This window comes from Mugil cephalus, chromosome 19 (genome assembly GCF_022458985.1).
Source record: "Mugil cephalus isolate CIBA_MC_2020 chromosome 19, CIBA_Mcephalus_1.1, whole genome shotgun sequence".
NCBI lineage: Eukaryota > Metazoa > Chordata > Actinopteri > Mugiliformes > Mugilidae > Mugil > Mugil cephalus.
In genome coordinates, this window is record NC_061788.1 from 21,865,384 (window position 1) to 21,891,816 (window position 26,433).

The 26,433-nt window shown below is 40.5% G+C and overlaps 1 protein-coding gene across 2 annotated transcripts in view; it reads left to right on the forward strand.

The window, feature by feature from the left end:
- Window positions 1-4,255: 4,255 nt before the first annotated feature.
- The window catches only part of slc12a2 (solute carrier family 12 member 2), a 51,900-nt gene continuing 29,722 nt past the window's right edge, over window positions 4,256-26,433 (forward strand). Inside the window, exons 1-6 of one of the 2 annotated variants that reach the window (XM_047570385.1) lie at window positions 4,256-5,244; window positions 20,096-20,215; window positions 21,932-22,007; window positions 23,532-23,627; window positions 25,968-26,107; window positions 26,242-26,352. In XM_047570385.1, the coding sequence (XP_047426341.1) occupies window positions 4,690-5,244; window positions 20,096-20,215; window positions 21,932-22,007; window positions 23,532-23,627; window positions 25,968-26,107; window positions 26,242-26,352 (1,098 nt within the window). In that variant the 5' untranslated portion in view covers window positions 4,256-4,689. The remainder of the gene's footprint in view (window positions 5,245-20,095; window positions 20,216-21,931; window positions 22,008-23,531; window positions 23,628-25,967; window positions 26,108-26,241; window positions 26,353-26,433) is intronic. The other variant, XM_047570384.1, reaches the window with a different exon arrangement.

The following is a 26,433-nucleotide window of genomic DNA, read 5'->3' on the forward strand; positions in this document are numbered from 1 at the left end:
AAACACTAATGAACATTGTGGGACCAGCAGCCACAGGTCAGTTCGAGTGAGAAGATACAAAGTGAGAGGGTAGAGAAGAAAAAAACAACAAAAGAGTGGGTTCAAAGTTAAAGCTTTGTAGAGATATATAAATGCATGGCAAACGAAAGAGAGAAGGGGAGAGTACAGGTTCTCTGTGCATCATGGGAGGTCCCCGAGCAGCCTAGGCTTGTAGCAACATAATTAAGGAATCTGACACTATATCATCTCACAGCAGCGTGGAAGGTCAGACCCCCCCAGACAGCTTCTCCCGCTCATTAGCCAAGAGGACTGCTAATCCAGTTAATGCTGTGCTCTACAGCAGGAGATCATTATTGTGACACTTACTCAGTCCGTACCCTCCTGTTCTGACTGCCACAACAATGTGAAATGTAAGAGCACATTTCTATTTCAAATGTATCAAATCTGTAATGTCCAATCGAATCAGATTTTTGTCATTTTATCATAGACAAACGTCTAAAACAAACAACAAAAAAAAGTTTTTTCGACCCTTATTTTAGTCTTTTTGCCTACAGAATTCAGCACTGTAGTAACGTCCCCCCAATTACTAAACTAAATAAACCAACTGGCAGTAAATGATGATGTTTGCAATGCAGTAACGTCACCGCTGGTCACAGTCGCATGGGAAATCATAAACATAATTAAAACCTACATCAACACTACACCTGCATGTGCTTTTTTTCTGTCAAGCAGAGAGAGCAATAATTAAATCATAAAGTGATGTGTAAAGAAGAGCAATACAGGCCTGACCTGTAATAAAAAAGACAACTTTAGATGGATCTTGTAGTTGGTTACCAGTTTTATTAAAAAAAAAAAAAAAAAAAAAAAAAAAAACTCACCCCATCTGTCCATGTGTGTTTTACATTCTCCATTTCAGTGTTTACCCTGCTTTACAATAGATGAATGTTCATGAATATCCTAACTGAATATATAAAGAAGACAATTTTCAAACCTTTTTAATCATTAAATAGCATTCTCTTCATGTAGCATACTGTGACGCATATTGTGAGTGTACTCTGATGCAAAGGTGACCATGTTATGCCTGCAACACAAGCCTACAAACTGTTACCTCATATCACAAAAACAATCAGTCCTCAGTGTGACAGGAAACACAAAAAAAATGCCCTTCTGATGTGAAGCAATACAGGAAACTACCAGACTGACAGACAGGCAGATAACAGTACACAGACACAACTGTCGTAGGTCTGTTTAATAATAAAAAAATGTGTATCCATGCCTGTTTTACATCCTCCCTTTGTGTGTTTTCCCGTCTTTGTGATCGCCTGCCCCACCCTTATTAGTTTCAGGCTTGTTACTCGATCAGTTCCCTGGGTCTTTGTCAAGTCATTGTCCTTGACAGTTTGTCTGTTCTTTCTTGTGTCTTTACTCTGCCAGTTTTATTATCTGGACTAACTCCACTTCATGTAATAAAGGTTACTCTTTGGAACCTGCTTTTTTGTCTCGCATTTGCATCCTACTCTTGTAGCTTTATATCTACACTGTGTGATTATTAATAAAAGATTATGAGTCAAGAAAGATGACTTAAGCCAATACTCAAAATGTGAGTTTCTCTGAAAAGTTGGCTAGTTTCACTAGAAGTTGTCTCCGAGTGTCCACACCCAGCTGTAATTGACAAAGCTGTTGATGACAAATATAATGATAACATTATTCACAAGTCCCCACTTTGAGTTGCTGGTGGCCGATTTGCCCCCCAGTCTTCCCAGCAACAGAAACAATGTCTATGTAACCAGAGAAAATATTCTTGTCAGTATACAAAGAAAACCTGTTTAAGAATGATTTACATACTAAATACAGTATCGCTGTTTGTTCCCACTGTGGTGGGGGAAGTTAGAAGTATAGTGTATTTAGTGTGTAGAGCAGTAGTTTCACCATTTTACAGCACTTGGGCTAAAAAAAAGGACAAAAACTGACAATGAAGCTAGATAACAGACAACAATGAACATAGTTTCTGTATTTATAATACACTTTGTTCGTTTGTAATGTCAAATTAAAAGACTGATGTAAATGTATTCACTGTGTCCAGTAAATACAGCGCTGACCTAAAACAAGCGCAAAGAAGAGAGAGATTGCCCTGAGGCCCTATACCCCTAGTCTGTAAGACTCTAAGTCTGTCTTTAGGTGTCCAGTGACAAATTCTAGGTTGAACAGCAAGGGATTTCGTATTTGCATTTGCACAGTCAATATGGGTAAGTGACTTTAAGCTTGGGCATCGGTGTTGGTTCATGTCTTAATATGTATTTACAAATGAGAGTATCTTTTCCATCTGTTTAATCTCAGCTCATAAATGTAATAGCTACTCTAAATATATTTCTTTTCAAATCAGCTGTTCAAAAACATCCTGGCAAAAAAACCTCTGCATTATTGCCAAAGGTCGACAGGGGAACTTAACGGAGGCTGGGAGAAGTAACAGTAAACTACAACACAAACACTAAACAAACAAAGAATTCATGTCCAGAAACCTCTCCATACTCCATTGTCAATCACATGCACATATAAGTACAGTTGAAAGCGTAAGAAATAAAACCGCATTGAGAGAGACAGAGTTTTGTCCCGTTTTAGTGGCCGTCCCTCTGAATGATCAGTGTTTCCTTCCTTGGTTTAGTGGTTCTGCCTTTCCTCTGACTGGCCATACTGTGCCGCCAATCTTATGGTGAGTGGTTTGAGTGTATAACCACAACAGCTTTCATTATGTTGCAAAAAAAATGTTATTGCTCACTCTTCCTGTCTGGTGTCAATGATGACAATCCCACGCACGGTATGTATATGATACCGTACCTAATGTGTTGACACAACAGGGGTGAGTAACAAATTCTCAGGAGGCGTGACCAGCTGCGTAAACGGTGAAGTCCACGTTGTTTAAAGACCAACAAGCACCGTGTTAAATGTAAAGATCACAGCTGACGAACTATGTCTTCAAAATCATTCAGCTCGTAACCTGTTTTATTTTGCCAAAAGCAAAACCCAACCTTGGATAAACTTTATGACCTGCCAACAAACCTGTAAGTCTGAGCTTGTTCAGCCTTACAGTTATCCCTAAAAATACGTCATGTTCCTTCAGCCTCTCTCAGCCAGTTTTCACCATCAATAAGGCTGGGTGACAGTGATAGGGGTGAAAAGGGATTTGGCTATGTTGAATGAGTGGGAGTTGTAAAAACATTTTAATTTATATTAATGGCATTTTTTACAGTATCAAATTGTTCAGTGTATATCAAGTCACTAAGCTATCCTTGGTATAATTAAATTTTCTGTGAAACCAAACCCGATTAGAGTGATTCAATTTGATTCCACTGGAAAAAAAGTGCAACATGGACGTCTCACAGGGTTTTGTTATAAGGTCAGAGTGATCAATAGGTCAGCTGAGGGTACAGTATCCCATATGGGTTTCTAAATGCATCTCGTATCTGACATTCAGATGTGCTAGATTTCACTTTATGTTGTAATTTAAAAGTAACATAACATGCAGGATTTTGTTTATCCATTTATAACCAAATCAAAGCACATGATTTAAGTATCAGTATTTAATTATCTAGTTTAAGTTACTTCATTTTACAACAATCACGATCAGCTATGTCACGTTTATATCACAAAGACTTGAATAAATAACACCCTCTCAACAGAGAACGCTGCATATATTGTAAGTGTGCTCTGAGAGACAGAACAGAGGTGAACATATGTGCTGCATTTGTAAAGTAAATTCGGGAAATGATTACATTTAATAATAAAATAAATACGTAAACTTCTTAAGAAGAATAAGTGCAATTTGGGAACATTTCTGTCTGCTGTTAAGTCCCGCGTCTCACTGTACTGTTGTGCCCACTTCGCTTTTTAAAACGGTGGAGAAAGTGTGGGTAGCTGTTGTGCAATTTTCACGCTGCAAATTCATGTTACGGGCCAGATTAGACGCTGGTAGGCCGCTCTTGGGTCGTAAATTTGACACCTGTGTTCAATGCCGTCAGACAGACAGACAACAGCGCGCATACACGCGTGTTGTAGACCTGCTGGTGCAGTTTCGCGTCCCTCCCCGTCCCCATCCCTTCCTCCCATAGGAACCTGATAACGTCACGCCTACTGTTTGGGTTTTGTGATGTCGTCTCGCGACATTTCTTTCCCCCGCTAAAAGAAAGACGCGCAGGCGATGACATCTCGCGAGGTCACCCTCAGCGGGAGCCCACCCTTCAGTGATGCCGTCTGCAGTGTGTATAATAGGGGTGAGGGAAGCTCTAGGAGTTTAGGAGGAGCTGCGGCAAGGTCGACAACAGCATCCTTTCTTCGAACAACAGAAACACTAGAAGCGGACGGGTATAGTCCTGTGGCTTCGAGTGAGCGAAGGTAACCGTGAACATTTTGGATTTATTAAAGCGGAAGGGGAAGAAGGAGAGTGTCTGAAAGTTTCCAGCCTGTAGCCGCATGTTCTGACGAAGCTAACGAGCTATCCTCCTCTACTACCGCTCTCCACACGGCTGCCTTGCGCCTTTTCTGAGCTGACAGTGCAGCGTGTTCCTACCCGTAATTAGGAAGACACTTAAGCGTTTGTAGCGGGGGACACCCGGACTTACATGCGTTCTCCATTTAGTTTTGCTCCCGGTAACGTGCTTTTCCCATACGGTTTTCACGTTCGTTTTTTGTGCCATGTCAGCGCCATCCTCCGCGCCTTCCGGCCAGGCAGAGAGCACCTCGGCGGAAAATGAGTTCCTAGCCCCAGATGCCGGACAGAAGCCGGCCGGTCCGACGCCCAGCCAGAGCCGCTTCCAGGTGGACATTGTGGCTGAGGCTGCGGGCGCCGCCGACGACAAGTCCCCGAGCTCCGACGCCTCCGCAACTGCCCCGGAAGGTGCGGGCAGTGATTCGGGTGCCGGCGGAGAGGAAGCCAAAGGCCGATTTCGGGTGGTGAACTTTGCGGATCCGAGTGGATCGGGGAGCGCGGCCTCTCCGGACGCAGCGCCGGTGGCCGAGGGGCTGCAGAACGGGGACACGGTGATGAGTGAGACTAGCTTGCATTCATCCACGGGGGGCCAGCATCACTATCACTACGACACCCACACCAACACCTATTACCTGAGAACTTTTGGTCACAACACCATCGATGCAGTGCCCAACATTGACTTCTACCGTCAGACTGCGGCGCCGTTGGGGGAAAAACTCGTGAGACCCACCCTGTCGGAGCTGCATGACGAGCTGGACAAGGTAAGCCCACCCAGATAAGTGCGAGGACACGAACTGAGACGGGTGATGCACCGCGGTAATTTTACTCCGCATGGCACAGAAGGCAGACGATAAGTCTCGGTGATAATGGAGAGGAATGCACGGGAAACGCTCCCCAGACCCTCGCATGCCACTCTGGGTCATGTGTCGTGCGTGGATCCAGGCGTTCAGTGCACATGTGCAGACAGAAACAGCTTGTGTTTTTCCTTGAACGTTCCCTCTAGGTCACAGCAGTCCTGCCAGGCTGAGTTCTTATTTGGTAGATTTAAAGCAGTAGCTATGCTTGACAGTTGAAGGTTAGCGACGTCTGGAACTTGGTGGTGTTTGCATGGTGCAGTGTGTTATGAGCTATGAACTCCACATAATAGAAAGATGACCCAGTCTTACTGTCAGATGGTCAGTGCACAGTGGAAACTAGATTGCCCCCAGCGTTTGTTTCACTCACATTTACCATATGATTAACTCTCCTTCATTTGTTGCTATGCTCTATAATGAGAAGTATGTGGGTGCTCAACCATTATATGCAGTGGCCGAGTGTGTGCCTCAGGTTTTCCATCATGGAAACAATCTGGCTTCTCCCTTTAGGTCACATTTGATGCTTTTGTTCTGGGGTCCGTGCAGGCCTAATCATTTCTTTATGGAGCACACTTTGCACATAAGGACATTGTCATGAAACAGGAAGGCGTCCTCCCAAAATGTTGCCTCAAAGTCTGAATAACACACTTATCTAGTCAAAATATTATTGTGTTACTTCATAAGAACTAATTAGGACTATCCAAAACCTACCCACAGCAACACCACACAAAAGTATGTGGGTGTGGATGTCCACATACTTTTGGCCACATGGTGTCAGTTGCTATATTGCCTCTTGAAACAAAGGGCTTCAAACTAATGAAAAGAAATGAAAGGGATCCATTATAACATAGCGATTGTAAGTGGACACCCATCATATGTCACTTTTAAGTGTTGATAAAGTAAGGCTCTAAAGATGGGTTTGGTCGAACTATCATGGGTACCTGGATCCGTTTTTGATTAATTTCCAGTCCACAATGGACTGTAGCTTGTTTATCTAACCATGAATAGCCTTAAATTGTCAAGGTTACACTTTGATAAACTTCAAAGTGACTGCTGGCAGCAGTAGTCTGGCTAATACTTCATACCCCAGATGTATTTGGACTGGTTTCTCACACTGGAATTGAGAGCTGTTTCAAAGCCTGTACTGTAAACACGTAGCTATGAATAGAAGACATTTGTGAAATGTGTTTCTCTGGCAGTCTTAGCTTTGTATCCCCAAGTGCTTTTTCTAAATTAGAAAGGTTATTCTTTGAAGTAACAGATGATGATTATGATATTAAGGATAACAGCAAAGTTCAGTGCAGGTAGGTCCTTGGCTGTGGTGTGGTGTGGTGTGGTGTGCGACTGAGTGCCTCAGTTACTATAAAATAACTAAGAATCTCTTAAATATTAAATGGTTGTGACCAAAGTTTATTGGTTTTTGGTTTAGAACTTGATTTGGGATACAGAATAATAAAAAACATGTGTTGATCATTTTAAAAGAAAAAGAATCAAACCATTCCATAATTGTGATTCTTTTTATGGCATTAGTTTGGGCTCAAATTGATTCAAGGTGTATAAAATATATTTTATTTCATATTTATGGCTCCACTCAAGGTCAGACTCTTGGTCAAAGTGATGCTGGACATGCTTTACATGCATGAAATATAGAAGGACAAGTAGTGCCCCAAGCCATAACATTGCTACTGGAAATTATATGACCATTTAGCTTATCAATACACAGGATATGGCCCAACATTCAATGGATTATGTGGGCTGCTGCTGCATCGAGAGTGGTAAAATGCCAACACAAGTATGTACGTTGTGCTGGAGCTGTCCTGTACCAGGGATCTGCTTTTTTCAATTGTTGGGAAGGGAAAATGTTTTCTGTGTTTTATTCAATGAATTTTGAACTAGGTATCCTAATGTGGTTCCATATTCTAGATCTCCAGTGGACTAGCTTGCCCATTATGTCCCTCACCATGAGCAGGATGTCTTTGCCCAAGATCCACTAAGTTATATATTAAATGAAACATGTTGAAAGGCAATCTCCTTTCCCTGCTCCTTAATCCGTGAAGCAGCTGATGAGCTCTTCCATATCAAGGCATCAAGTAGTTAGTGATGAAAAGCTGGTCTTATGCTTTCTCAAGGTTGTGCAGCTGAAAGAGGGCTACTATTGTGTTCTTTGGTCAGAACATATTGGGTCTCGCTGGCAAATATGAAGTACAGTTATCAGGAGGCAAGTCTGTTTCATCACCTCATAATTACTGCTGTTAGCAGAAAGCCACGATCAACTGATAGACAACCGAATTTTAATTAGCTTCTGTGGCTGGCTGGCAGACTGCATTGCTGGACTCAATATCCGGGAAGTGGCTTTTGAACTTGAAATTTAGGGGGTTTGTGGTGGTATGAAGGTCGTGGTGACCCTGGTCTCTCCACTCTGTCACATCCAACAGTGAAACATTCCCCCATCTCTGAATGGCACACCCAGATCGAAATGTGGAATGGAAATTCCACTCCCAATTGACTGTTGCTCATGGATGTGTTTTTGCAACAATCAATGAGTCATTCCCTATACTGTGAGGGTGTTTAAAGAGGCTGAGTGACAGCAGAACACGTCTCAATCTAGTGGCACTGATGGTGAGCTCCACTTATAGCGACTTGGTGAGATATAACATCGTGAGTTAGGACAGGCAGGAAAGTCTTGCTGTCGCGTTATATCAGGCCCTTGATCAGTTGGAAGCAGCCACAGCAGCACTGTGTGGTAGGTTCATATTGACGAACCAGAAGGGAAACGTTGACAGGGCAGATTTATTCAGTCCGGAGCGGCCAGGCATAAAGGCCTTGTGCTTAAATATTGATGTTACCCACAGTGTTGCTGTAGTGTTGCAGTTCCACTGTGTGAAGGAAAGGAAAAGACTGGGATGTTGTGCATAGCAGTATGTTTGAACTTTAGAAGTTTAGGTTGACCCAGTCTCAATTTTGACAGCAAATACTTATTAGTTATAGTCATGTATTAATCATCTGAAGTCTTAGTCTAGTTTTAGTTAGCAGATTTTAGTCAACTAATATTACAGCAGACTTAGTCATTTCCAGTCATTATATGTATCCATCATGTGTTGGCTATGATGCCATTGCGTGCAGTCAAATCTAGCTTAGGTCTGCTCCTTGTTCTGTTGTTCCTTCGATTCAGTTTTGTACTTTGAAGAACTTATGAAAGCCGTAGAGATGGTCTGTTAGTGGCTAGCACTAGCAGCACTAGCTTAATTTCCTCTTGGCCCATGGTCATCTTTTTTCATCATTTGTCTGCGTGGGTGAATAAATCAAGTAAATTCATGGAGACAATCATCTTATCAGTGCAGTTCAGAGGTGGTTTCCCTTAGCTTTTATTTTAGTTTAGTGGAAACACAGCAGTTTAACTGGTGAAATAACCTTAGCGTGTATGCTAACCTTCGCACGTATTTCTGGATGAGCCGTCTGTAAATGACACTTCAAGGTGTTTTTTCCAGCTATCTTTGCTCCACATGGTTTACAGGTGGTCTTGTTGTCCTTTTTTTGTATGTAAAGAGTGACCAGATGTCATTTCTCCATTTTTGTCCTAGTTCTGACATTCCCATTGTTCATGAACTGCATTTGCTGTGGCATTTTAAAATGGCTCTCTTCTGCATAGATCAACCTACCCCCATTATTGGATTTTTTCCCAACTTGTCCCACAAAAAGATAGTTCTGATTGGATCTCTTCTCCATTTGTCCATCCCTAACATTTTTGTCTTGTTAGTTTCAGTCACATTTAGTCACACATTTTGTCATCATATCTGACATTTTATTTCGTTTTTAATTACTTTTCATTCATGGCAAAGGTTCAGTGACAAATATTTTTCGTCGTAGTCTTTGTCATCAAAATTAACACTGGGTTGACTCAGATGTAACATGACTGCATCTTAGCCTCAACAGGTGTAAAATAAGAACAATGTTTTATTTTATTGTCAAGCCACTAATAATAACACCCAGAATTGGCCAACTTTTTGTAAAGTGGTTTTGACTTAACTCAGGAACCCAGGTCACCTAATACACAAATGAATGTCTTTTATAGACCGCTTGCTTGAAATCTGGGATCACGTCTACTGTGCACTGCACTATACACATTCATGGTGTTCTTTTTCTCTTCATTGCTCAACTGGAAGAGGAAGAAAGGGGAACAAGGTAACAACAACAATGCTTGAAAAACGAGTCGGTATAAAGTCTTACAGCAGTGTGACTTCCGTATTTTCTTAACTCATAACTCATTTCTTAAGTCATAACTCTTGTCTTTCTGGGCTAAAATTGTTACAGTCAGCTTGCAATAAACAGTGTGTTAAAAAATGTCAAGAAGCGCCAACAGAAAAGGAAGTAGTATACCGTTTTTTTTTTTATTTTTTTTGTTGGTTCTCTGTGGTTGGCTTGCTCATTTTGATTTGAGACAAGACAAGTGGATAACCGGTTGCGTACAAATTTGAGAACACAAATGATCAATTTGTGAGCAACTGCAAAGTATGTTAATCTTAGAAATCATCTTGACACACCACAGATGTTATGCTGAGCACTCTGTGTCGTGTGTAGTGTCTCTGGGTGTTTGGTTAATGAGCTGTTCTTATTGTCTCTGGTGACTCTGGTTGAGCTTTGTCAACCCCTCCAAGCCACTGATCTCCATGGGTACTAACAGGAATCTGCAGAGTGGGTTTTAACTTGTGTCTTGCTTTTACAGCAGACCTACAGCAGACAGTTGAGGTAACAGAGGAGCTACAGCTACGCTGGTTTCTTTTTGTGTGACAGTCCAACTGAGCACATGCCTGCTCGCTCAACTAAGCCATTGTTTACCAGATTGTTCAAATGATTGCCTGTTCCTGTGTTCATGCTTGCCATAAAGATGTGTCTCCACATCGAGATTTGATCTCAGTTTTACACTCTGGATGCAAATAAACAGCAACATCTTTTGGGGCACATATAATAGTGTATACAGCTGCTGTCTCTAATGGATCACTGTCGCTGTATCAGAACCACAAGCTGTTTGTTGTGTGTCATGACATGGGGAAATCATGGAGAATCACATGCACTCTACACACTTTCATTTGTCAAATCTTGTTTAGATTTATTCATTATTTAGTTAGTGCATAGATACAAGGACAGAACATTTTACATCTCAAAGTGCTTTTTCCTTTTCGTATGATTATTTATATCACGAGTCGTATGTTTTGTTCTGAAGAAATGAGGCGAAACTCCACTGACGCAGGAGCACCCCAGTTGGGTATAGGACGTCTTTAATGTGACTCATCGTGTTCACACTGCTGGAGGAATGTAGACACATGCCACCCAAACCACCTCCAAATGTGGTCAAGGGTCAGATCACTCAAATGTGTCCTGGGGGTGTTCTCCCCTGTAAAATGGTCACTTGCAATCCCATTACTTAGGACAGAGGATAATGGAAGGTTTAAACTTAGACTCCTTACTCTCTGCTCCATAATTGAAAATCTTGTGAAGTAAATACCTGATTTATAGACAAGCAGCAAAAACATGACGCCTCTACTTTTGACTGCTGTTGGCTAGATGAAGCCCTAAAATAACAGTTCCACTATAAAAGAGTCTATTCAGGACCTACTCAGCTGCGGGAGATGTAATTGGTGGTTCTATGAGTCTTGTGTTCTAGTTGTCGGAGGCTTGTTTGTCCAGGTTACTGATTCAATCAGGTAATTACTCATGAAATCAGGCTCATACCTCCTTGTAACCCTCATAAATGTTTGAAATTGGTAGCGGTTTGCTCTCAGTACATGTTGCTGACCAGCAGTGACGTACAACTGTTGCAGAGGTGGCTGCTCTTTATGCAAAATTGTGAGCTTAGCCTGCACAATGGAACCTCTGTTTGAACGTTACTTTTTCTTTTTTGACCAAATTGCTCCCTCCTTCTGTGTTTATATGCCCTCCCTCCCCTGTCTGTGTTTACTGCACAGATTGTACACAGAAACAGGAAGTGAAGGATGCCCTGGGCTTCTGGTGTGGCCTTTGAGAGGATAGGGAGTCCTTTTGTCTCAGCATCAGCTAGCTGATGACCTTACAGCTGTTAACTTCAGCACACACACACACACAAATTGTTTGGCAATAGCCTATAAACCACTCTGTGTGTTAGTGTCTGTGCCTTTTGTCTGCAGAAGACCTGGCTTCCTTCTTATTCTTGCTTCCAAGTGCGTCACATAGAGCCTGATGTCAGAAATAGCACAGCAACCCTGCCCCCCTCCCGAGACTCTTACATGTACAGTAATTAAACTGGGAGTACAACAATAGTGGTATCAGTGGCAGTTACACATATTCACTGGAAAGCAACTAGAATTATTAGCAGGGATGTTCTACAAATTCCAAGAAAGAATAAAAATAAAAGTCACTGAAAGTTTTTGTCGGGTAGAATAATCCATCAAAAACAAGTTCCATGTTTCGAGTGGTTGGCCTTCGGTTCGAGTTTGTCGTGACTTGGTTCTTTGTGGGAACCATCACTTCAAGATTCTTTTTCTCATTGTTTATTTCAAAGACGCATACCGAGCAGGACATTAACGGTTGACAAATTGACAAAATGTGTGATATGACACTGTTTCTAAATAATCTAACACCCAATTTGGCATTCGTGTACAGACATTTACGTTAATTATTGGTCAACAGGAGGCACGCTGGCATGCTGACTAATCTGTAATCAGCTGATTTACAAGCCTGCCTAATTTCTTGGTATAGCTGTATTTCTGACTGTCTGACAGCTCCTTTTTCTTCAACTCTCACTTTGATTTGCGATTTCATAATGTTGCCAACTCTTTAAACTAGGTGAGTGCAATACAGTGTTACTGAAAAGAAGCATTACGATACTAGTTTTAAAGTTGTCAATGAGTTTGCTTTAGTATCAGAGTTTCTTTTGCTCTGTCTGATCAGTCCATTGGATGAAGCGTTTAAAAAAAAAAAATTAGCTCCTTTCAGATGTCTTCCAATTTGCAAACACTGTGGTTGTATTGACTAAACCAGACACGCCAGGCTTTGACTGCCCGCTGGTCTGAGGCCAGTAGAAAGGTGCTGTGGGACACTACTTACTGTTGTAATTGTAACAGCGTTGAAAATATTCAAAAAAATAAAGAAACAACAAAGACCGTGTTTCAAATGTATTTTTAGTCTACGCAGCGTCACTTCTCATCTTACCCTGCTACTTGACACCCAGCCCTAAACATTTGATTCATACCAGCCACTCAGTTTTACAGCTGTGTTGCTAGAATCAGCAATGTGTTAAGGGGAACAGAGAAAATGTGGATTTGAGTAATTACAGTCAAGGCCCATGGTAGCACCCCACCCCATCTAGCTAATCCTAATTGTATAGTTGGTATTTGCTAATTATGGTTATGTGCAGTGGGTGGGAATTGGGCAATATACTACGTCATAAAACCACGGATGGATCATTTACTCTGGAACTGATATTTTATGTTTTGTGATTCTTTTCAGAAGTATGCGGATTTAAGTTTATTACTCAGTGCACTTTTGTCATTTCATATTTCAAAGGCACATTGATATTAACAGGAAAAAAATGTGTGTTACTGTATCACTGTCTGAGACACCGCAATATTCCTTCCTCTACTTTCTCATAAGAATGGAATTTTGTTCCCTTCGTGGAACACAACAGTGATGACCTTCATAATCGCATTTCCTATTGCCTGCAGCCTTTACTCCTGCAGCACTCTGCACTGCACGACAAATCGACTGTCTGCTCCCAGCACTGCCAAGCTCAGCAATTCACAAAGCACATGCACCATTTCCACTTAGGGGCTCAGTCACGGTATGAGGGGTGAATGTTGACGTCACTTTCTCACATGACACCCGAGACCCTCCCCCAGCCCTCCACCCGTACACAGTGCCATAACAAACTTGCTTAGGCTGCTGTGAATGATTAGGACTGTGATACAGGACGAAAAACAAAGACGTGTTAAAATATGTCATGGCCATCTAAACTGCCCAGGATCCACATACAGAGTACGAGAACAAACGGTTAATAAACAGACTTTTAATATGATTACTCTGATTTCCATTAGTCCCTTTTTGTATCGTTAAACCTCAAATGTCCCATTACAAAATGTATACTTTTAGGTAAATGCTTAAAAATCTGATGTTTTGTTATAAATATATTAAAAAAAAAAAAATTTTAAAAGGTTCTGAGCTCTTAATCATACACCTTGAACTGAGGACACTTTGTCTGTGTACATGAGTTAACATACCACACGTCCACAGAGCCGACATGTGCACCATGTTCCGAAGGAAACAGATTGATGAATAGGTCAGAGACGTTTGGGGGTCAGTTTGATGCGACTGCAGCATGTCCTCAGCTTAAGGAAGCCGTCTGTTTCGCAGGGATGGAGCTTAAATAAACTTCCTTTGATACTGTGGTGTGCATCATGGAAAACGGGCAAACATCCTTTATATATACATGTTTATGAGCTGCCACATGTGTGCTGATGTGTACACATGCAAGCCGTATGGCAGGATGTGCCCACAATTTGGTTAATTTGCCTTCAATTGCAAAATTAAGTTCGTCATGGACCACTTCTGTAAACACATGTACACAAAGCACATGTGCTGGAGAGTTAGATGTTAACAGCGCATAGGAGCAAAGAACAGTGGAACAAATGCCCTGTGTGGAAATCAAACTTGTTGACGTAAATGGGGTCTTTTTTGTTTTTTAGTCTTGACTTGGTAGTTTAAAAACATAGCAGATGTACTTTAACAAACACAAAATATTCAAAGTTATTATAATTAGCTGAATCGGCTACTTATCTCAATTTCTCACTCTTCAGCTTTTGATACTGACAATTTTGATATTATGGTTTACTTGGGGTGTTTCTTTTAGCCAGATTAATTGCAATCTGAAAGTCTGATCATCTCAAACATCTTCAGTCAGCATAGGGTACAAATTCATCTGTTAAAACACGGTGGATAAATACTACGATGGCTCCCTTCCTGCTTCCAGTCCCTAACACATGTCCTTTCTCCCCTAAACTGCTCCATCCATTTACGTTGTTACCTTGCTGAGCAACAAAGCTCCTCACTGTTTGCCTGAGCCTCACTCGTCAGCTCTTTCAGGCTCACACTAGAGTCAAATAGTAATTCGACACAATTCCAAAACAAAAATCTCTGCAGGTTGAGGCCAGGCCATTTTGGTTCAGTCAACAAGCCTCAGTGGGCAGCAGGGAATCTATCTCTGGGAGAGTTTCAGTGCAGTAAAAGAATAATGAACCAAGTGGTGGGAGGTTTTTCCAAACAATGGTGAGATGTCTGTGAATGTGGACATCTGATCAGTCCTCTCACTCACTAATAGAGTTGTGCAGAGAGTGGTGGGGCGGGGGACTGTCAGCCTGAGAATCCATCTGCATCATCCGAGCGCAAAAGATGCTTACCACTGCAATGTAAACTAATACATATATTTAACACATTGTATCTGTGGACGGAACTATTGACATGCACAATCGGGCATACCATTATGACCACTGATAGATAAAGAAAATAACATTTTGTGACAATTCTGTGTCCTGCTGGGAAACTTTTGCACCTGGCATTCATTCATGTGGATGGAACATTGTGTTACCAGACACCACAGGACACCCTCAGAAGACCCATGTCCACTCTCTGATGTGTCATAACTATTTTGGAGGCAGAAGGAAGACCTACATAATATTAGGAAGGTGGTCATAATGTAATGCCCGACCAGTATATGTACATGTTAAAAGACTATGAAGTCATGCTGTAACGGGCCATAGTGGCTCCAACTTTAAATGTACTCTGAGCCAACAAGTCATGTCTTCATAGTTGCAGCTTTGCTCTTTGGATCCCTTAAAGGTTTTACCTTCATCGTGTGGCTTTTTATTCAGAAGTGCTCGACTCTTGCGCAACCCAGCACAATTCTTTCTTTTGTAAAACTAGTAAAGTGCTTGTAGTGATGTATGTTTTTCCATGATGTGGTGTGTAGTTCAGAAGGAAACTGGCAGCCTCATTTCCTCAAACAGGAGCTTTATTTGTTTTTTGATTAGTTGGGTTGCGTCAGTCTTGATAATTTATAGAGGATGTATTATTCATTAATATGTAGTCAGGAGAACATGCCAGTGTTTCCTGGAAATTAAACCCTTTTCATTTTGTCCGTCTTGCTCTCATGTTTCACTGGTTAGAAAAAGACTGAATGCAAGATTTCTTTGAGCCTTATTTGACTTCTAAACTATCCTTGACTGATTAACTTTTGTGGAAACTAATAGCACCATTAGTTTTCTTTATAATGATATCCTTCATGGCAAATTATGGTACAGTTTGCACTATCGTGCTAAGCCCTTGAGGCTTTGTCGTTGTTGTGCAAAGCCAGCCTTTGTGTTGCTTCAGCCATGTAGAAAATGTTCACTAACTCCTCCTGTGTCTGCTCTGTTCTCGATGTACTGAATTTAACAGTGTGAGCCCTCAGCCACAGCAGACACAGTTCTTGAGTTAGAAGGTCTGCTTTATACCTGACACATGAACCTAGCAAGTAACAAAGTGACTTCCGCCTTGCACAGTGTTTCAGATAGCTGTTGTGGTTTTTGACTTTTACCTGGTTCTGAATAAGACAACATTTTGCACAGTGAGGTGCAGTAATTAAGATCAATTTAATGTAAAAATGCTGTGGTTGGAAGATTTTAGAAATCCTTTTGAGTCCCAACATAAGCAAAATGCTGCACATTGAATGCAGATCTTGGCTGTTTTGGCATCAAATATGTCTCTGATGTCATCCTTTTGAAGTTTTTGTGTCAGTCTCCCAAACGACAAACTTGTTTAGGGATTTTCTCTCTGGCTGTAAAGAAGGAGAAAGATTTTGTCTTGAATGTTTTTTTGCAAAATTTTATGAAATTTTGTAAATGTATATCGCTGGGTTCCCTGAGCAAGGTTCTCTGTTTTGTTTGTTCATCTCCACAGTCTGTGTTTCTGATGTAGAATAACTCAAATGACAAAACTGTTGTCAGAAAGATTCAGACTTATGTGTGGGGCTAAAAGAATCTTCAGTGACTGTAGTTGCAATGCTGAAAAGCCAGGGCCGCCACATTCTTGAACATAAACTCATTACTGTCATGAAGACATTTCTGCCAAAGCAAACAGAACAAGGCAGGAATAAATTGCATAGAAACATTCTATCCATCATCTGTTCTAAAAGAACAGCTACTCACACAATTATATGAAGAATACTGCTGGTCTCCATTGGAGTTGAAGCCAGAAGCCAGATTCATGGTTTTGTCATATCTATGCTGTGGGTATGCTGTAGCCAAAATGTAATGACACATCGAGGCGATATATAGTGTGAAAGCTCTTTCACGTCTCCTGCTTCCAAATACACCATCAAATCAGATCTCCTTTTATATATGCTGCAGTGTTTTCAGTTAAAAGAGCCTTTGTTTAACATTTAACATGAACTGCTCAGTTCCAGTTGCTGTTGTTTGAAGTGCACAGAGAAACACAACATAGCTGAGTAGCATCAGACTAATGTTTTAGCTGTGTAACTGCAGAACGATAGAAACACACCAGTACGCAACCATACAAGCTTACATCATCGCAACCCCTATGGTGTAAGCTCTGCATTAATCCCTTGTGGAAATATAAACCAAGCTTGAGGCAGGCTGGGGTTAGTATTACCTCTGACCCTTTCCACTGTACAAACCAACCAAACAGAAGCTCCCTGATTGGCAGTGTCCCCATTACCCCACAAGGGCAGCAGACCTTGATTTCAGTGTTACATAAGGACACCAGCATCATCATCAGCATCCCTACTAGTTAAGAATGTCCCATTGCCCAGCTGTTTCAAACATTTGTGCCAGAAACTGATTTAATTATCTCTGCCAACCATCCGCCACATGAAAATAAGCTGGAGCTCAGTTAATAAAATAGCCACAGCTCTTTCTTTTTTCCTCATTTCACTGAATTACTCTAGTTGAACTTGATATCAAAATTCACAGGTACGACAGGATGCCATTAAATGTTAAGTTTAAAACGTTTATCTAGAGCTTGTATAACTTCATTTGTTCAAATATTGTTCAGCATGTGAGAGGTAATCATGAAAATATGGCTTTGGTATTTGTATCAAAACTCATGGATAACTGTTTCCCTGGTGTTATCCTGACAAATATGTGTACTCAATCAGTTTGCCAAATGAAGTGCTTCTCTGCACCCATAGGTGTCATAGGCTGGATATAGCCGTAGTCCGTTTAAGAAATTGACATTTGAGAAAAAAAGTTTTCCTTTCCTTCAAGCATTGAAAATGAATAGAACCCTTAATGAGGAAAGGAACCTCTGTAAGTGTAAAATATATTTGGTGGAGAGAGGGTTTTGTTTAGCTGCCACTGTGAGGTCGCAGCAGTGTTGCTGAGTCATTGAGAGGACATGTACAGGGTGTTCATGTTGACAGATGGCTCAGGTGAAGGGTTGCTGAGTGATGTTTAAGCCCTCCCTCCCACAGCTCAGCACTGTAATGTTACAGGTCTGACACTCTTGGATAATTTATAACCCGTATTTATATACCCATTGTAGTGGAGCCTCTCTTCCGGGAGATGGTGATTCACATTTCCTTCAAATTCTCTTGACCTTTTTTTTTTTTGTAAATTCCTCTGGATGCTGCTAAGTTAGATGCTTGAAAATGAATAGTATAACAAAGAAAAACACATTTTGTGGAACTGATTTTGAGCATCAGTGCATTGATTATTAGCTTTTCAGAAAAAAGGCCACAATAAGCCCTAATCCTCAAATAAAGGCCAGGACTTCTGTAAGTAAATTCACGATTTACACCTCTAAAAATATGTCAGTTTTGGGATGGGCAAAGTACCGTTCTCGTTAGTGGTCAGACCCCGGAGGGCATGTTCTCATCTCTGCTGATCAATGAACATGACCTACACAGCAGTGCAGAACTATATCACCACACTTCCTTTCCACTGCTATAAAGTGACAGAAGGAGATCCATTTACCCAAGGTCATCCATATCCACAACAAACCGTCTGATATGAAATGTCAGTGTAAAAAGACCCTTTTAATGGGAATGTAAATTATACCTTTGAACTGGACATCCATCAAGTAGATGGGTCAAAAGCTACTCAAGCTATCATTACAAAACTGTATATTGGTTATATTTGATATTGTTATTTGTGCAGTAATCTCAAAACGGTTTCAGTCTTTACATTTGGGGTGACTTATTAGCTGGTCTTTTGACTGCCAAGTACTTGGAACTAAAATGTATGAAGTGTTGGCAAAAGAAATTGATTTAATGACATATTATGACACATAATTTTTTTTAATGGGGTTATGCAGTTTCTCCTGTTGGCGCCAGTGCATCATAATGACATTATTCTAAAAATATAGCATGCAAAGATATAGACTAAAACGACCTCCTCTGCCTGTTGTACTTTATCTACTGGCAAATAGGCCCCCAAGAGGTCCATGCCCATTGTAGTCATTCCACTGCAAGAGTATGGTACGGTATTGTTTCACACAACCTTTGTGAGGTTTTGAGTATCGTACAGAGTTGGCAGAGTTATACCACTTTTGCTGCTTTTGTTTGATCGAATAGTTATTGATTTAAATAATACCTTTGGAAACTTGTGTGTACTGTTTATTAACAACTGGTCATTAAATAAGGTAAAACATGATATGTTACTATTTTGCTAAAAATCCCCCCAAAATAGGTATTGATTTGGTATCAATAATACTCAACCTAGTATGCAAACTTTGCTTATTGTCTATGTTTTTTTTCTTTTCTTTTCTTTCTTAATTCAGTTAGAGATTTGCAGACTGTGGGTTAATTAACTGTCATATAACATTAAACTATGAACAGGATGGTGATGATTCACTGGTCTTCAGCTGTTGTAAAGGATGTCAGAACTGTTCTGACACCCTTTTAGGAACAGTTCAGGACAAGCGTAGAGGATTGGTTTCGCATACGTCCTGTGTTCATCTGAGGGCTATAAATGCGCCAAGGGCAGTAGGTTGTAAACCCAGAGAGACCTGGCAGGGAGGCCACCAATGTGCCAACATTGTCTTTGCACAGGAGGGTGGCTTCCTGTGTTTTAACACAAGGACACACATCCTCTGTTTTAAAGAGCAAGTGACGTCAAGAGAAATGAGACCCGTCGGCCGGAGTGTTTTATTACATTTAGATTTATTTACCTTCTCAATGTCCGTTCATTTAGTCATGTGGTGTTAATTAAAAGCAGCTCATTTATCAGATGAAAATATGCTCGGGTCAAGTCCCTAAATGTTTTAACTTTTGCTTAACTGCTAAAAGATTGCCTTGCAGAGGAGTCTTCTGGATACTACACAGAACAGCCTTTATTCTATTACAAGGTCACTTTTAAACCTTGACTTGAACTCAAATGTGTGGCATTGATTTCCCAATATTGTCTCAGCATGTGCAGTGAAACAAATACAGCAAACCTGCCCCAGTCTTGCTGACAGACAAAATTGACAGACAATTTATAGACTGAACATTCTTTCATCTACAGTTTACAGTAGAAAAAAAATGCTTTTTTTACTTTTAGTACTAAATGGATTTTGAGAATTTTTGTTCTGTTCAGAAGACATTAAGACTGAACATATTTCTGAGCCTTGGGTTTTACTTCTTGTGACATGGTAGCTACACCCTTGATCAAATTTTTGTGGCTCCAAGGTTATTTGGATGTGCAGCAGACAACATTTTGGCCACATACAAATGCCACTTTATTTCTGTGCTTTATAGGAGCCATTTGAGGATGGCTTTGCCAACGGTGATGAGCTGACACCGGCCGAGGAGGCTGCAGCTAAAGAAGCAGCCGAGTCCAAAGGAGTTGTGAAGTTTGGCTGGATTAAAGGGGTGCTGGTGAGTCTGAGACTTTCAACTTTCTTTTACAGTCATTAAGTCATTTTTTTTGTCTTAAATTCTTGCTTTTCTAGAAATGTCCACTGGCAGGGCCATGGTTTTATGTTACAATGTGAACGGGTCCAATCATCAGACAGAAGTCCATGTTCAAACTGAAGTGTTCCAAAGTAACACTGTAGCTCTCATATTCTTGTGTTTAGCTAAAAAAAATAATCACAGTGGATCAGTGTGCAACAGTATTATTAGAACAATGTGTACACATAGATGACACTGTTTAGGATTTGCGGTCATGGGTGAAATTACAAGTGGTTCAGATGGTACTTAGTTGACTGCTGGTGATTTAAACTGTGGAGGGATAAATCGCTCATAGCAACTGGAGACCTGTTTAAACATTTAATCGAAAGTACAGTTACCAGAGACTTTTTGTGTCTGGATATCATCACCTGCTTTATTTTGACGTGAAAAGAGCTTCCTTCCTGTGAAATATAAACCTTACACTAATTCCCATGTCTCTTGGTTTCTAAAAGCTTTCATCAAGCAGTGTAGGATTTTTTTTTTTAATATAATCTTTGTAAAATGGGATCCTTAGCTGAGCTCTGACTGACAGTTTATGTTCAGCAAAGCAATCAAACAATAGGGGACAGGAACTGTTGGAGAGATTCAGGCTAAACATATACAGCATCATTTAAACAGTTTTATGTAATCATCATACAGGCAGAAAATCTCAGTAACCAACCAAAATAAAAATGTACCAGGAAAAATACAGTCAGTAACAAGGGCCCAAAACAGTGAAACTAAGTGTTTCCAACTCTTCTTACACTGTAGATTTCTCTCCATTATCATGTCATCAGTATGGCTAGGGCAGGAAGCATTCTAAATTAGGAATACTTTTTAAAAATTGTGCTTCCTATCAAATAATTAAGAAAATTTTAAACTCCGGATGCAGTGTGTGAGTGACATAATTGCTAAATAAACGATGTAATGCATACACCTGTATTGATGTTTCCATGGTAAGTGCTGGTGCTTCCGTTGCTCCCCACGAGACACTCCCTTTCCATGAAGAACTCCCTAGTGGATGTAACACATGCAGGTTACCAAGAAGCACACTTCCTTAAAGGGGAAAGTAAGAGCTGAGCTAGGATCACATGGATGCAGTTAGGATGTGGGTGTACTAAACTTATTTAAAAACAGTCATGATATTATGAATATAATAATTATTAAGTGTTTATTAACCTTGATAGATGGGTGCTGCTATGATCATTTTCTTAAAAAGTACTCATAAAGCAATGGGAAACTTACATCAGTGCAAAAAAATGTCCCTTTTCATTACGAGTATTGGATCAAGAAGCTGAACTGGAATTGAATTTTTAAAATCCAGACCAAACCTGATCAGTCAATTCAATCCAATTTAAACAGAGTGGAATTGAGGCATAATTAGTTCTGATTTAAGCAAACCCAGTCTATAAGGTTGACATGGCCTTGTCTGGGCTTGTAGGTAAACCAGCCTCATGAGTCTTGTGTCACAACACTCTTCTTTTCAATATTCCTGTCAACCTGTATGTCGAAAATTTTGGAGCATTACAACTCCCGTTCTCCAGTTCTGGCAGTGTGAAATAATGGTGAAACGTTTATCCAACAGCTTCCATCTCTACAAGAATGGAACACATCTCTGATTTGAACCTACTCCTTCCCACACTAACAATCCTTCTCTCACAGGTCCGCTGCATGTTGAACATCTGGGGTGTGATGCTCTTCATCCGCATGTCATGGATTGTGGGCCAGGCTGGAATTGGTAAGAAGCCATCTTGTGTGAAGGGCTGACCATTTTAGATTAAATTTAGAATACCTGTATAAAGTCATTTTCAGGGAACCCTTCAGATTGAAAGGGTGAGTTTGTGTTGTGCTCTTGAAAAGTTTTGTAAGTAGTGAGAACACTGTTGCGTCACAGGAAAGGGTAGATGGTGTAAGACTACGTTTCTCAAGAGTGCTAAATCATTACATTTCTGCAATGCAGTGCTGTGCTTGGGAACAAACTGAAGACAACAGGTGTATCCGTCTGTTGTTCCATCCATCCCATTTAAAGCAGAACATCAAACCACCAGCCTGCTGCTCCGTGTATTCCTATCAGTCCTCATCGGAGTGCTGTTGTGAAAAGTGAATCTAAATGATATGACTTTTGTAAGTTATGTGCACAAATAAACATAAAACTGTCTATATTGAGAGCATGCGTCTGCTAAAAGGTATAATAAATAGGTGTAGTTTAAATTTATGTAGTGTAGTATGAAAATGCATATAATTAGAACAGAAGAACAGAGAAGCAGAAAGGGCAGGGGGTCTGGAGAACCCTGCCCCATCATGACAAACCAGGGCTGAGGTCTTGGCATCAAACCATGCAGGTGCTAGTTTATCTCAAGGACAGACATACAGGGTCCTACTGCTGCCTGGTGATGCCCTTCATCCCCTTTAAGGAAAAAATCAGGTTGTGCGGGACTGTGCTTTATAATAAAACTAAAGTTAAAACTTTTTGTGTTAACAATTTGCATATGCTTTGTTGTTGTTGTTTTTCTGTATCAAACTGAATTCATCAAATTAAAGTCAACAAATGATAAAATCAGTTATGTTAAATGTCGGTAATAAAAGTCAATGTTACCGCAGATGAAATGGCTCATTCCAGGAATAAGGGATAAAGCAAATACTGAGATTACAAAGATATTAAGATGGCATTGACAGATATCTCCTGATATACAAACTAAAACTACTTGTACTGGGAGTCATATTGAGACAGAGAAGTGATGAAGTGTTTTTTGGGGGGTGGTATGAATAAAGTGACTTATTTTAGTTATTATTTTGATACTCCCTTTTAACTGTTAGATACATGTTGGGAACATAGTGGTCAATGGTCAGAATCCTGTTTCATCAAAGGCTAACATTTTACTTTGATGTGTCAAAGGCCGCAGATAGCTGACAAATTTGTATATCGCTGTCTAGAAAAGGATCCCAACAGTTTGTTGCACTGCCCATATTTACTGACAAATTGGTCTTTGGCAGTCGGTTACTTTTTCAATTCATATACAGCACAACTCATCATTGGCCCTGACCCGGCTGTCCCTTGTTGATAACTTTTTGCTTTGATGTGAAATATCACCATGAAGTGACACATGTGGCAGACTTCACTACAGGGGCCTCATCTTCATGGCTGTTACTTTTCACAGAGTTCTCAGAGTGATTGGAGGGCCCACTAGAAAAGTGTTAACAGTGTTGCACATTCTTTTCATTCAAAGCATTGCTGGGGTTCATTCTGTGTTTTCTTCTGCAGCTCTCTCCTGTTTGATCGTCTGCATGGCTACTGTGGTGACAACCATCACAGGCCTCTCCACCTCGGCCATCGCCACCAATGGGTTTGTAAGAGGAGGTATGCACAACTTCAGTCAGACTTGTCTTAGACTTAGACTAACTTTAATGATCCACGAGGGAAATTACTTTGTCACCGTAGCTTTGTTGCACATAAAGTTAAACACTCGAATAAATCACAAAAGCACCAACTCTTACATTACATTTGCCATTTCCTGCCAGTATGGTGAGCTATCAGTTGTTCTTTGCAGTGTAGCGTATTTGTGCAGCTTCATTTGAAGTTGGACGAAAGCATGTTCTCTCGGGGAGATGAGGAATGCAGTGAGTGATCAGACTGTAACACTGTGTGTGAATGGAAGCAGTGGTAGCCCAGACTGGGTGGTCCAACACTGATACTGATGCATTCTTTTCAGTCACTCGATCTGGCAAAACAGGTAGCTGGTTTTATATTGCAGGTTTACAAAACATGTTGAAGTAGAAATAATATTTCAGTTTTTACAGACGTTGGATTTGTTCTCTGCTTTGACACAGACTAAAAGACAACTCGACTGGATGGGATGGAACATAGTTGGTTTTAGGATCTGTGTCTTGAAGAGATGAAGGTTCATAATTAGTCCTTAGGTTGTTTGAAGTTATGATCAAGTAAGCAGGACTGTTTGGTTTTGACTGTGGGTATATGACAACTCAAAGCCCTTTATCTGGAACTTTATGCCATAGTGGATGGTCTTCATCAGCCAATGGAATTTACTTTTTCACCAACATCATCTCTAATCTGTTGGTATCAGCAGGTTTCCATTCTTACCCAGCACATTTTATCTACTGATCAAGGTTGTATGATATGATTGAAAGTTTAGTAAAAGTTGGCATGTAGTCCTTGAGTGTAGGGTTTATTTTGTCTATGTCGTGACCAAGGCTGAAGCAGGAATAGAAATGACATAATACATTTAAACTGTCACCTTTTAAATGTGCGAACTCACACAAACAGAAATGGGAATCCAATTCCTAGAAGCCCCCCCACAACTGGTAATTGATAAAGCTTTTTCTTCTCTTACTTGCATTTACTAGATCATGTGTTCACTGTGCAGCTGTATTAATAGCAATAAACTTAAACAAATTAAATGCTTGACGGGTGAATAGCTCTGCAATTTATTAAGAAAAACTCCTGTCTCCAAGCGATTCCTATAGGTTTTTCTTGTTATTTTCTACATAACAATAGAGCCAAAAATACTAAATCACAGTTCTGCTTGGACTAACATTATATAACTCCAACAGAAATCTTTTCTCAGTTCCTAAAAGTACTTTGTGGTAGACGAAGGGGAGGCTTTAATTGTGGTCTAATTTAGCAGAGGTCACGACTTTAAAGTGAAACTGAAAGTGTAACTTTATTTCTCAACCCACATAGTTCAGTAGGCCGTGGTGACCATACGTTTCTTTTACAGATATCTGTGAAATTCTAAAGACATTTCGTCGTCTAACATTTGTCTGATGTTGAAACGATTAATTGAATTGGAATTTCATAGCGTTTCCATCGTGAGAAAACTCTGGTGGGTGGTGAGGTGATTCAGTGTGAGAGTGGATTTAATTGAATGCCTGATACTAAAAGACTGTGACCAGTTGTTTTTCATATTAACACCTGCTACACGTTCCATTATGTCAGTGTTTCTCAATTCCGGTCCTCGGGACCCAGTGCCCTGCATGTTTTTTGATGTTTCCCTCCATTAACACTCCTGATTCAAATGAATGGCTCCTTATCAGGCCACTGCAGAGCTTGATGACAAGCTGATCATTTGAATCAGGTGTGGTAGAGGAGGGAAACATCAAAAAACATGCACGGCACTGAGTCCTGAGGACCGGAATTGAGAAACGCTGCATTATAGGAACTTTCATTGTAGGAAATTGTGAGGTTATTGTGACGGTTTCTGATAGGTAACTTCCTCATCTCTATAAGTCTTGAATAAGGATTACCTTATTTCTTTTCTGAAATGGTGCAGCATTCCTTTGCTTCCGGTGCCTGACCAGAATCATTGTGAAATTAAAGTGATCCAAGAACTAAAACAGCGTATGAGTAACACTAATGCATATCATAGACAGTTCTGGAAACTTTTTACAGGTTGTGCGGAGTGGTACTGTTTTTAAAAAACAGTTGCCATAGTGTTAATTGTTTAAGTAGAAACCATGGAAATTGTGGCAGTCTAACGCTGATCATGACACTGAAGACCCCTCGTTGGGGCTTGAATTATTTCCCAGTACAGTATTCTATAAAGACTGTAATATCATTCTGGCGCATGAATAAATATAGCCACTAAAAGAATGATACAATCGTGCAGTCAATTTAATTGTCTCCTGGATTTCACAACTGTCAGTTTTCACTAACACCTTGTCAACCTTCTAATCCCACCAGGTGGAGCATATTACTTGATTTCGAGGAGTCTGGGGCCAGAGTTTGGAGGGTCTATTGGTTTAATCTTTGCCTTTGCCAATGCAGTGGCTGTAGCCATGTATGTTGTGGGCTTTGCTGAAACTGTCGTGGAACTTCTCAAAGTAAGTTTCTTTACACATACATGATGTTTTTAGTAAGGGTGGTATGATTTGGTCATCTGTAGTCATTAGGAAATAAAAATACCTGTCTAACTCATGAAAGCATTTTTTCAACAACTCCTTGTATTTTCTCTCAGGATGCAGACCTCCTGATGACAGATGAAATAAACGATATAAGAATCATTGGCACAATCACAGTAATCCTTCTCCTGGGCATTTCTGTGGCAGGAATGGAATGGGAGGCCAAGGTACAAAGAGTCTTCCTTCTCTGATTTGCTAACAACTGACATATACTGCATAGGAATTAAGTCCTGGTCCTAATGGAAATT